We start from the raw sequence: 12,514 nt of genomic DNA, 5'->3' as shown, positions 1-12,514 counted from the left end.
ACAAGCAATCTTAGAGACAAATATGCTAGGCAATAATCTAATCAGCAAGCCAGCAAACATATAAGACGGAGTAAAGTGCAGGAAAGGATTAACCACAAGTGAGGCGAGGACGTAGATTTTATCCCCAAGTTCACTCTTCCTTGGGAAGAGCTACTCTCCGTTTAGAGCGGTGCCGGGGGCCAAGGCTTGCGGAACGCCACAAAGGCTCACCGTATTCTATTTCGAGTCACCCCCGACTGATGAGCCTCGAATCACTCGGGGGTGGTCTTGAAGGCGACCACCACACCTTTACAAACTTCTCCGGAGCACACCACAAGCAAGGAAGCTTCTGAAGGAACCTCTACCCGCCTAGGAGCCCAAGCTCCAAGAGTAACAAGTCAATGGGGAAGAAATGTTGCAGGGAACGCGATTTGGTTTGGTGGAGGGATTGAGAGTAACTAGTCAATGTAGATCGGGTCTTGCTCTCCCAATCCCCAAAGTTTCAACAAGTTTGGGTGGAGGGATTGAGAGTATGAGCAAAATGGAGTGTAGCAATGGTGGAGGTCAACGAAACATTATGGTTAGAGATGGAGGAGGAAGAAGGGGGTATTTACAGTGTTCTTGCCCAGCTAGCCGTTTCTGCCCGTTGGACCCCGTGCGCACGGGCTAAGTCAGTCCCATCCGCATGTTGTACTCAAAGACATACGCAACACCCCGTGCGCACGGGGTATCCAGAAAGACACTGTTGCAAACTTTCCGGGTACCCTGACTAGCACACTATGGAGAAAGGTGATAGGAGTGGGACGGCTAGGTGTATAGGTTTCGGCAATGGCATTCCCACACGACACACTTCCTCAGAGACCCCTTTTAATAGTGTGGTCTTTCCTACGACTCAAATCGAACCAGAAATAAACCTTCGAATCGTAGACCTCTCCTTTGATCTTTTTAAAATGGAGGTCGCACACCTCAATCAAGAAGAATTTGGAACCAATATCCTGAGATAAACTTGAGCAACCGATATTACTTCCACTAACCACATTGTCATCACACCGAAATATACTTTAAGTGCCAAATGCACTTTCAACTCGCAACCCAGGCCAACCTTTTTTCTAGTTGCAGGTCCACCCTTGACTTGCAACTGAGGTCCAATCTTTTTCTGTCCCAGTTGCAATCCCACCACGACTCTAACTAGGACCTGACCTTTTTTGCCCAGTTGCAAGTCCACCCTCAACTCGCAAATGGGGGACCGACATTTTTTTATCCCAGTTGCAAGTCCACCCTCAAGCCGCAACTGGGGCCCGACCTTTTTCCCTGGTTGCAATTACACTCTCGACTCACAACTGGGTCCCAACATTTTTTGTCCTAATTGCAAATCCACCCTTGAGTCGCAGCTGGGGTCCATCCATTTTTTGTCCAAGTTGGAAGTCCACCATCGAATCATAACTAGGGCCTAACCTTTTTTGTCCTAGTTGCAAGTTCACCTTCACTCAAGCCCAACCTTTTTTCCGAGTTGCAAGTCCACTCTCAACTCGCAACCGGGGCCGAGTTTTTTTAGTCCCAATTGCAAGTCCACCCTCATTCCGCAACTAGGGCTCGACCTTTTTTCTTGTCCCAGTTGCAAGTCCACCCTCGACTCGCAACTGGGGTCCAAATTTTTTTATCCGAGTTGCAAGTCCACCCTCGACTCGCAACTTGGACCTAAACTTATTGTTCAAGTTGCAAGTCTACCCTCGACTCGCAACTAGGGCCAACCTTTTTTTCTGAGTTGTAAGTCCACCCTCGTCTCGCAACCGGGGCTCAAGCTTTTTAGTCCCAATTGCAAGTCCACCCTCAATTCGCAACTGGGGCCCGACCTTTTTTTGTCCTAGTTGCAAGTTCACCATCAACTTGCTACTGGCGCTCGACCTTTTCTTGTCCCAGTTACAAGTTCACCCTCGACTCCTAACTAGGGCACAACTTTTTTTGTCCCAATTGCAAGTCCAAACTTGGCCCCACAACTGGGGCCAAACCTTTATTAGTCCCAATTGTGAGTCCACCCTCGACTCGCCACTCGGGGCCCGACCTTTTTTTGTCCCAGTTGCAAGTCTACTCCTCGACACCGAACAAACTGCAGATGAGCCGACCCAAGTAGCTATGTTACTTTTTGGGTTTTTTTTTGTTTTCTTCATTATTTTTTATTTTACCATTTTTTCTTCATTGGGTTTCCTGTCCTTTTAATTTTTCTATTTTTCAAAAGTTGATCTCATTTTTTTCCCTTTTTGATTTTTTTCATAAATTCACAAGTTTCAACAAATATTCCATAATTCATAAATTTGTTCGTGTTTATCAAATTAAAAATTCAAAATGTGTTCATTTTTTCAAAAATTGTTCGCAAGTTATAAAAAATGTTCATGTTTTTTCGAAATAACTATGGGCCAGATGCAAGTCACCCTTGACTCGCAATTCATATCATAGTTGTCCAAGTTGCAATTCCACCCTCAACTCGTAACTAGAATCGTAGTTTATTTCATCCCAGTTGCAAGCCCACCCTGACTTGCAACCGGGCCTATGTTTTGTCTTTTACCCAGTTGCAAGTTTACCCTTGACTCGCAACTGGCCCATAGTTGTTTCATATTAATTGCAAGTCGACCCTTGACTCGTAACTGGGCTCGCAGTTTCATAGTTTTTTTGTTTTTCTATTGGCTTCTATTCTTTTTAAAAAAAAAAAATCCTTACCTTTTCATTTTTCAAATTCCTTAACATTTTTTCAGAATTATGACCATTTTTTAAATCGAATATTTTACAAATTTATGAACATATTTTCTAAATCTGCGAACAAATTTTGAATCATGAATATTTTTTCTAATCCATGAATATTTTTTGACTGCACAATCAATTGTTTAGTATATGTTTTAAATAATTTAGTGTAACTAAAGATATCTTCATTATGTATAATTAAGAAAGTTCATCGTATATGAAAATTTCACTGTATATTAGAAAATATTCAATGTATACTGCAAAAAATAGCGTGTAGTCAGAAAATGATCTTCATATAATAAAACATTGTTCGTTAACATGTTTGGTATTTGTTAACATTTTTTCTAATTTGAAAAAAATATGCAAAATCATTAACATGTTTTTTGAAATACGTTTTGACCAAACTTTGTTTCTTACTGAAAATTATTTGTAAAATATAAGAGTGAAACTTGCAAAGACCAGAAGTCAAAAAAAATCATTGGTAGCCTAGAAGCTAGCTGAGAGACGTGCTTATAAATGTATAATGATCAGACGCAAAAGCTAACAAATCGATGTTAGCACTAGCAAGCAGGTTTTTTTTCCAAAAAAAAAACTAGCGTTTGGATTCTTTTTATATGGATAGCTAGCAACCAGATTTACGTATAGGCCGGCCACCCAGGCGGATGTGGGGCGAGCTGATTTTTAATTTTGGGTTTTGGGCTTTGACAAATTAAAATCAAACAAACAGACAAACAATGAAAAAAAACAATGAAAAAATGAGGTCCCTATGAACATAGTTTCTATTTATTTAATATAATAAAGCATGGGATCCTTAAAATAAAATAAAATAAATGAGATGGCGTTCACATCATACTTACATGTGAGGTATTATCTCACATCTAAATGTTGTATAGACAGACCTTAAGAAATTTTGCCATGCTGAAAAAAGAAAGAAAACTTTTTTTTAAAACTCGCAGTGCGTTTTGTTACAGTGCCTCGGACCGCCACAGTACTTCGGTCCGCTACAGTGCCCGGTTCTCCCGATCGGCACTCGCTCGCTTCACTATTTCGTTCTAGCTCGGCAAGAAGCAGAGGAACAGCGAAACCCTAGATCCCGCCGCCGCCGCCGCCGCCAACAAACTCGCAAGACCTGATGGCGCTGCGTTCTCTGCTGACGAAGGTGCCGGCCCTTGGTCTCAGGTCTCGGGGGCCCGTCCACGCGCTCTCGCCGCCGCCGGCTGCTCGGCTTTTGTCCAGTGGTGGTCCGGTCAGTAAAATACCTCAACAATTAATGCATAATTTGTTGCAAACAACCTTAGATCTGACCAGCTACGTCCGGGTTTGATGCATCATTTATTTATTGCCTTAGAATTTTCGGAAGGATGCTAGGGGGGTGCTGTTCACTAAGATACTCGGATCTGATTTAAACTCCATCAGATCGAAAATGAATCCTTGCTCAGGAATTTCCGATTTGAGTCGTATTTGTAGCATCTGTTCACTCTATCGCATAGCCACGGCGTGCATCTCCTCCAGCGGCACCATGTAATCCATACAGTAGCGTTGTTACATGAACAAATCGAATGCCTCAGTCAGATCACGGTAAGATATATAGGAGGCTTTAATTAAAGATGTGGTATTCTGGGTGTGCAGATGAGAGCCGGAACGATATACATGAAGAAATCAAACAGTGGTAATCCAATGATCAAGTTTGGGACTTTGGGTACTTTGAATTTTAGAGTAGGCTTCGCACATGTTTTTATAAACAGAATCAGTTGAACACTCTATTTTTTTTTCATCTGTACGTGCTGCATAAATAAATTTCATGATTGGTTTAATTGAATCAGTTGAGTACAGCCAACTGAACAGCTGTGTGTATGTCATGGGTTAGAATTTGGAAATTTTATGCTTTCATGATACTAATTTCACCCTTCCTTTGATTGAATTTGTTTGGAGCCTGTCCATATTCTCTCCAACAATCAGCCCTCTAATTTCATGCCTATAGATGTTGTATTGTACGTATGTCTTCCGTTTGATGCGTTGCATAGGAGAACAACCATAGACTCACCTCCTATATATGTTGCATTGCAGATTGTAAGTATGGCATGTGACTTTTTATTGAGTAGGTCCTCATTCTTCATATTAGAGTTTAGTCAACTGAACTGGTGGTCTTTTTTGTTTAGTTCTTCTGATGGTCTTCTAATGCAATACGGAACTGATGGTCTAGTAGGTTCTTCTGATGATCTTCTGTGCACTGGTACATCAGAACTTTTCAACTGCAATACACAACTGATGGTCTTCTTTTTTTTATTAGTTATTCTGGGCATTCTTGTTAGCCTGAACTACATGGTAGCTAGCTTCCCTCCATCAGACAAAGCAGAGAAAAACAGACTGAACTCCAGTTATATGCAATGCAAGCTACCGACATTGCACACACACACACGAACTGGGTTGGCAGATGTGCTACTTTGCTGTTTTGAGGGTTGGAGCCTGAATGCTTTCTTGCTTATTTACAATTGATGGATACAAGCCCTTTTATAGGGCATACTACTGACTTGAGAGCTGCACAAAACGTGCACAACTTGCTAGCTAAGCCTAGAAGCTAACTGCGGTCCTTAAATTATATCCTGACATTCTTGTAGGGGGGACAAATCATTTCTGAAGGAAGTCCTACTACCATATATTCTGAAGAAGTAAAAGCCCTGGAAACAGACTGCGAAAGGCTCCAGGAGAAGATACACAGGGACATGGATAGTTTTTCTGAACTTCTGAGGTAAGTGCCTGTAGTACAGCTTAGTTTACATATAAGCTCGATACTGTTCCTGTCCTCTTATCAAACCCAATGTCATTATCTTAAAATCAAGAACTTATTTGAGCAAAATGTATTGCTTTATTATGTAATGTTTGTTATAAGTTTACCCAATTGAGCTGATGATTTGTGCTTCTAGCTAGGTAAGTTACCTAGCTTTACTTAGATTAACTCTAGCAGATTCCTTAAAACAACCCCATTCCTTAAGAACAACTATTATACACAATTTGTTCGCATTTCTTATCCTTGTATTTTTCATGTATCGCATTCTGAGCTTGCTGAGACTGATCGTGCTTAACTTGCCGGTGAGGCCTACTTGTCACTGTTTTCATTCTTTCGAAGCAGCATTCTCTTCTTTCTTACAGCCAAACCTTTAGTCTTTAAAGAATCTAGCGCTAGAGCTGCTCTTAGATAGTCCTATTTACATTAATATTATACCTGAAAGGTAAATATCTTCATTAAAAGGCTTACCTAACACAATTGCTATTTCATGTGCAGGTCTGATGCTGAATATTATCGAAGGCTTACCAAGCAACTTAAAATGGTGGACACTGCATGTGGTGCTGCTATAGTCCTGGGTGTGTCGGCAGCAGTTTTTATGACGGTTATTTGATTTCTAGGGTGGTGGATATTTTACTATGAGTAAATTTTAAGCTATAATGGTTGGATATGTGCCTGATTTCAGATATTAAGCTATAAGGTACTTATGTATTAAGTGACCAGCAGTTATGGTGTACCTTCGTTTCGAAGGAGTAATCGTAATGTTTGAAGGTGTACCTTCTGAAGTTGATGAATTTTTAGGCGACAACTTTGTTCTTTGTTGACTTGTCTCGCGGACGCGATGCTGATGGATTTTTGGTCGATGCTAGTTGCTAGTTATACCACCCTAGCTAGTTACCTACTCCCTCCTTCCATCTATATAGGGCCTAATGCATTTTTTAAGACCGCCTTTGACTATTGACATGATTAATAGTACATGACATGCACAATGTGAAAATTATATCATTGAAAGCTCCTTTCACACACGAATTTAACGGTGTGCTTTGTGTAAGTTGCATGTCATATATTATAGCTCTAATATTTGGTCAAAGTTAGCCTTGAAAAACGCATTAGGCCCTATATAGATGGAAGGAGGGAGTAGCTTTACTTAGATCAACTCTAGCAGATTTCTTAAAACGACCCCTTTCCTTAAGAACCGGTATTATACACAAAATACCCACTCTAGCAGATTCCTTGTGGCACTCCTTATCCTTATACTCCCTATGTTCCTTTATATAATTTATATTTATTTTTTAATAAAATTTCACAATGTAAGATGCATTTTTCTAATTTCTTTTTTAGCCTTGCAGAAAAAAGAGATGTACCTCTCTTCTAATTGCTTGTATCTCTTTCTTTTCTGACCTAATTGATTTACTTGCTACGAACCAATGAATTAGTCGTAATTTCGTGCTTGGTCACCCTGCGCTAAAAAATACACCTTATATAAAAGAGCGAAGAGAGTTTTTTTTTTTTAAGAATCATCCATAAAACCTTATGTATCTCATTCCTTAAAAAATTCTGGGCTTGGTGAGAGGGACATTTTCCTTTGATTGACCACGCAACGATGCGCAGGGACGTCGGGATGGGCGGCTGCTCTAGCTCCCTCGGTTGGACGCACCGCGAGAAGATGTTAAGACAAGAAAGGTGATCAAGGACAGGCGGAGCCATGCTCAAGAGATTCATCAAATTTGATTGTAATTTTCTTTTTTGACTGATGGTCTTTCCAATTTTGTAAGGTCAGCATCGACATTGTTGAACATAGCAGATCCGACGTGAACATAATATCCACACAATTTTCAAAAAAAACGTGAACCCTATTGATACTGTGTTGTGTTATGCAATCCGATTTTATTGTGGTCCGCAAAAGCCAGGAGATTAAGTAGCTTACGGTAAATAGAAGCAAGAAATTCGAACAATCTTCTTTGTAAAAATAAAATTTAATCTTCGTTGTGCTGCACACACGGAAAAACCCCAAGGAGAAATACAGTATGGAACTAGCTATCAATAAAACGGCTGCGTTCATTTGGCATGGATACATCCATGCCATCCTCCTATGAAACTGAAAGGAGAAAAGGAACATTGTGAACTGAACATTTTTGGCGGCCCGGTTTTATTCAGAGGCAACAGCTCATGGCTAAGTATCTTCTGCATCTTGTTTTGGTCAAAATGAGATTTTCCCCGGATCAATTTGCTGTATCAGCATACAAAAAATAGAACATCTGGTGTCACAGGAACTCCATGACCGATGCAGACTGGAATATCCGAGTACAAAGCTTGGACGGGCCTTCCGCCGAAGTGACAGCACATCCAATGCGAATACAGATCTCTGCTCACTAGAAAATCCACAACAACGAGCAGAGGACCTGCCACCAGTGGCACGGTAATTTTGCACGTAGACCTGAAGCATTACGATTACGAGAACAGGGTCAGATATACCGTCTCTGATTGACAATTTTGTGCCAAAAAAGAGGCAGAACTAGCCTGTTAACGCTTGACCCATTGGAAGCTCTTCCTTGCCTTTGCCTTTCCAGGCTTCTTCCTTTCGACCACACGCGAATCTCTGGTTAAATATCCAGCTGTTTGGAGCAAAAATGACGACATTAGTAACTTTGGAAGACCATGTGCGTGTGAGAAAGGACAGCAATTGCTATGATGCTCGCTGAGCATAGCGCAATGCAGTCCTGGTTTCTAATTCTGCTTTTACCTGCTTTGAGATATGGGCGTAGTCCTGGTTCCCAGTTCTGTAAGGCTCTGCTGATCCCTAGGCGCACAGCTCCAACTTGACCTGCAGTTAGAGAAAAGGAACTCGATTTGGAAGAGGTTTGGGTGCAACAGAAAGTGCAATAGTTGAAAGGTGCAAGGGATCCAGCACCAGGATGAATTGTTAAACACTGGTTCTTCTAAACCTACACTTGCAAGCATATTTCAGGTTCTAGAATCCTTGGAAACAGCATGAAGAAATATATACTCCATGATTGTACAGATATAATACTTCTCCTCCCGGAACCCAATCATAACTGAAAGACATAGATTGTTATAAATTGTTGAATACATGCCAGTCATAGCATATTGATGTGTCATGTGAAGATGCAATTTTGCACAAGCATGCATATTTTAGTTTATGCACGAGTATCTGACCCATTTCAGTACATAAAACTCATGGACTAGTACATGCATATGCTACCATGTGCTGAGTGCATCCATATAATATCCAGCATATCTACCTCTAACATGATTGTAAAAATACCACTTTCATATTGACATGACAATGGATATGCCTAGCCTGTAGAGAGATGACTGAACTTTTGAAACTGACCTGAAACACCACCACCTTTCACAGTACAAGCTACATCCCAAAGCCCCAACGTCTTGGTCACAGTAAATGGCCGAAGAAGATCAGCTCGATGGTCCAGAATTGGGAAGTAAGCATCAAACTGCTTGTCGTTGACAACAAACTTGCCATCACCAGGCTGAATCCAAACACGGGCAATGCTGCACTTCCTTTTACCTGTACCATAAGCCCTTCCTTTCTCATCAACTTGTCTCACACGTGCCTTAGCAATTTCCTCTTGCATTTGGCGTTCTACTTCAGCCCTGCTTGATGTTGCATTCATTTTCTGGATAGCTCTATCTTGTATTTCACTTAGAGGAGGCAATCCTGGTACTCCCCTGGCATCCTTCAAGAGGATCAAACTGTCAATCATATCCTCTGTAATCCCAGAGGCAGAAATGAGATCCCCAAATGCACGATCCGGACCTGCAACCAGGGAAAACTTTTATTATCACTAGGGATGCATACGGGGCAGGCTAGCCGACAATACCATTATACAGATGTAGTGTTAGTTTTAGGCAAGTGATATAGCTAATTGATAAGTTTCTGGGACAAGCAGGATGCCGCTTGCACCCCTAGTTATTACTGTGTTACTTATATCAGCATGCACTGTTGATCCCCACATACAGTCTTACTCAAACCAGAACAAAAATTTGTAAAATCATCACACGCAGCAGCTAAGATCATACTATATACTCCAATCGCTCATGCAGAGGCACAATAAAGACTATGAATTCATGATCATTAAAAGTGGCAAATAAACTAGCCATTCATATGGGCAGTTTACAACATGAATGAATGGCCTTATCAGGCAAGCACTACTGGGGACAAACATTTACATCAAACTTGATCCCAAGTTAACCTTAAGAAGCATTGAAACCAATGACATCCTAAACCATATGCAAATGTTGCATGCCTCGACAAGTTCACAGTCCACGGGCCAATCTCTAGACAAGCGAATATCAGTAAAAAGGTATTTGCAGCTTTCAGTTCAAGCGCAGGAACCTAGTATGATTATGATTGTGAACCTATATCTTAAACTTCGGCATTCAGTCAATTACTTCAGTAATTCTGTACGCATAAACACAACCATATGCAGAGTCACTTAACTAATCCGGCACCAATAAACACAACCACATGCACGCCAATTTAGTTACCAGAGTACTGAGAAATCAAGCTGCACATATACATAATATGCATTTCTAGATCACCTTTGAGAGTTTCCATCAGCTGCTGCTCCCTCGCCTTGTCCTCCTGCCGCTGACGCTCCGCATCTTCTTCTTTCCCATCAACAAGCTCCTCGATCTGGGCACCCTCATCCGCGATCCCCTCAACCCCCACATCAAGCACAGCCGCGGCGAACGGATCGTCTTTCTCATCCTCCATATCCCACGTCCACGGCTCGGCCGGGGCCGCCTTTCTCGCGGTAGGCCGCGCTGCCGCGGCGGCATCCTTTCTCGCGGCGAACGGATCGTCTTTCTCACCCTCCAAATCCCACGTCCACGGCTCGGCCGGGGCCGCCTTCCTCGCGGAAGGCGCTGCCGCGGCCGCATCCTTGTAGATCTCCTCGAACACGTCGGCCTTGTCGCTGTCCTCCGCGCGGAAGTCCTTCGACCACGGGTCCTCGGCGACGGCGCTCGACCCTAGCGGCGCTTCGCCGGGGACGGCGGCGGCGGGGTCTACATCGGCGAAGGGGTCCGGATCTCCGGAGTCCTGCGTGAAGGCCCACGGTCTTCTGGTGTCGTCGTCGCCGCCAGAGGTGGAGAGGAGCCGCGGCGAGAGGAGGCGGGCGGGGAGGCGGCGAAATGGGAGAGGGGCGGAGAGAGGATGCGGGATCGAGGGCGCGGCGGCGGCGGCGGCGGGGTTGGTGGTCGTGGTCAGGGTCTGGAGGCCGCGCCGGAGGTGGTGGGAGGGGTGGAGGAGGCGGCGGAGCAGCATGGTGGTGCGCGGAGGGGGGCGGCGACCATTCGTGGAGGGCTACTAGGGTTTTAGCGGCATAACCGATTTCAGTTTTCTTGTATGCGCTTGCTCTGGGCGAACGTCCTCTCCACGAGCTTGCGTAATACGAACGTGAAAGCGTATTTTGATTTTTTCGTTTTCCAGGGAGAGAAAAACTTGAAGGCTCCAAGCAAAGGATCCTGCATTCCAACTTCCAAGTCCACGCAACATGGAAATCTCTCCCCAGCCGCTGCCACCTAGGGTGCTTCCATGTCACCGTCTGGGTTCCCCTCTCGTCTTCCATCCATCGACGGTCGAAGGAGCAGGGAGCGTCTTATTCATTATTTTTTATAGGCAATGGTTTCATTTGGTTTTTGTTTTTCTAACGGCATCCACGAGGTTGAACCGGCAATCTGGGCTTGGAATAAGGTCTCTTCAGTCTCTCCTAACTTCGATGACGTTTGACTCGACATTAACAAAGGGTATGTGAGCACTGGCAGAGCCGCATTGAGGCCAAATGGGGCCACGCCCCCCCCCCCCTTCCAAAAGTGAGAAATAAATTATACTACTAAATATTTTGGCTGAGTAAAGAGAAAATGATCGATTTAGAAGTAGAATGGTAGTCAGGTAGTGGTCGTGGCCACGTCTGTAACATGCAGCGCGCCGTAGGAAGTTCCAACCCGACGATTGATGTCCTTGTCATGATCGGAGATGGCCAGGGCAACACCATGGAGCAGGCTGCAGGGCTTGGTGGTGCTCGTGACGGACCCTTCTTCGGCATCAGTAGTGAGTTCTATCTCAACCTAGCATGCGCCGGCTACCGTGTCATCGTTGCACCGATCGTCTCCTTTGCTCATTCTGCAAAGAGATCAATGCGTCTGCAGACATCCCCAAGCCGCAGGCGGTGACCGTCGAGCTAGATGTCGCTGCCAGTGGGTCGGTCGTGTCGGTGGCTTGATCAACAATGCAAGACTCCAGCCCGCATAAAAAAACAATGCAAGACTCTGAAGTACTCATTTTGTGTGCTCTCGTTCAATACTTTTTTTCAGTCTCGGTTTTCTTTGAAATTATGGATGAAAACAACTTGGTCGTCATAATTCCACGCGTGATCTAAAAGTGCTTCTGGTTGGAAAAAAACATAGAGTGCTTCATAGGAAGTGTTGGATAAGAACAACGATCAACTCATACTACTCCTAATCATGCAATTTTTTAAACAAATAAATCCCCCCCCCAGTTACCCTTCACGTTCTGTCACTACATGTGAGGATAGGTGTTGCAAAGCAGGTGTGATGCCAGATTTGTTGGCTCTTTAGATCTTGGCGGCTAGTGCATCTATGAAGGAAGCGACTGGAATATTTATTGACACCGTCGCTTTGACCTCTTCATTTATTTTGTTGTACGATAAGGTCTGTTTTCTACAACCTCTAGACTGATAATAAAGGATTGCAAGTCTACGCCAGCATGGGTGATGCCCCAACAGATGTTCTTTTAACGGCTATTGGATCTCGTTGTTAGCAGTGATTGGTTGTTGTGGTCTTCAAGCTCTTGTATGGCTAGAATGTTTGCAGGTATCCCTATCACTTACTACTTACTATTTGTTCATATTATTTTTCAAGCTAGAAGATGGCTTATATAAGTTTTGGTGTAGTTTTATTCTTTTCGAGTTGTTTTGTGTGTGTATTGTCCTTTGAAATGGTTTTATTATA

General features: G+C 43.3%; 2 protein-coding genes across 2 annotated transcripts; one reads left to right on the top strand and one right to left on the bottom strand.

Annotated features, from left to right (window-relative positions):
• Positions 1-3,707: 3,707 nt before the first annotated feature.
• On the top strand, positions 3,708-6,318 carry LOC119353494. Its single transcript, XM_037620114.1, has 3 exons — positions 3,708-3,961; positions 5,334-5,464; positions 5,999-6,318. The coding sequence occupies exons 1-3, from the start codon at positions 3,848-3,850 to the stop codon at positions 6,111-6,113; spliced, it is 360 nt and encodes a 119-aa protein (XP_037476011.1). The 5' UTR covers positions 3,708-3,847; the 3' UTR covers positions 6,114-6,318.
• Positions 6,319-7,461: 1,143 nt separating this feature from the next.
• Positions 7,462-10,863, bottom strand: LOC119353492 (30S ribosomal protein S9, mitochondrial-like). Its single transcript, XM_037620113.1, has 5 exons — positions 10,082-10,863; positions 8,856-9,296; positions 8,244-8,324; positions 8,021-8,115; positions 7,462-7,937 (listed from the first exon to the last, which is right to left on the bottom strand). The coding sequence occupies exons 1-4, from the start codon at positions 10,806-10,808 to the stop codon at positions 8,024-8,026; spliced, it is 1,341 nt and encodes a 446-aa protein (XP_037476010.1). The 5' UTR covers positions 10,809-10,863; the 3' UTR covers positions 7,462-7,937; positions 8,021-8,023.
• Positions 10,864-12,514: the final 1,651 nt, after the last annotated feature.

This window comes from Triticum dicoccoides, chromosome 2A (genome assembly GCF_002162155.2).
Source record: "Triticum dicoccoides isolate Atlit2015 ecotype Zavitan chromosome 2A, WEW_v2.0, whole genome shotgun sequence".
NCBI classification, from domain to species: Eukaryota; Viridiplantae; Streptophyta; class Magnoliopsida; order Poales; family Poaceae; genus Triticum; species Triticum dicoccoides.
The sequence above is the reverse complement of the archived record's forward strand: the minus strand, read 5'-3'. Positions and strand labels throughout refer to the sequence as shown.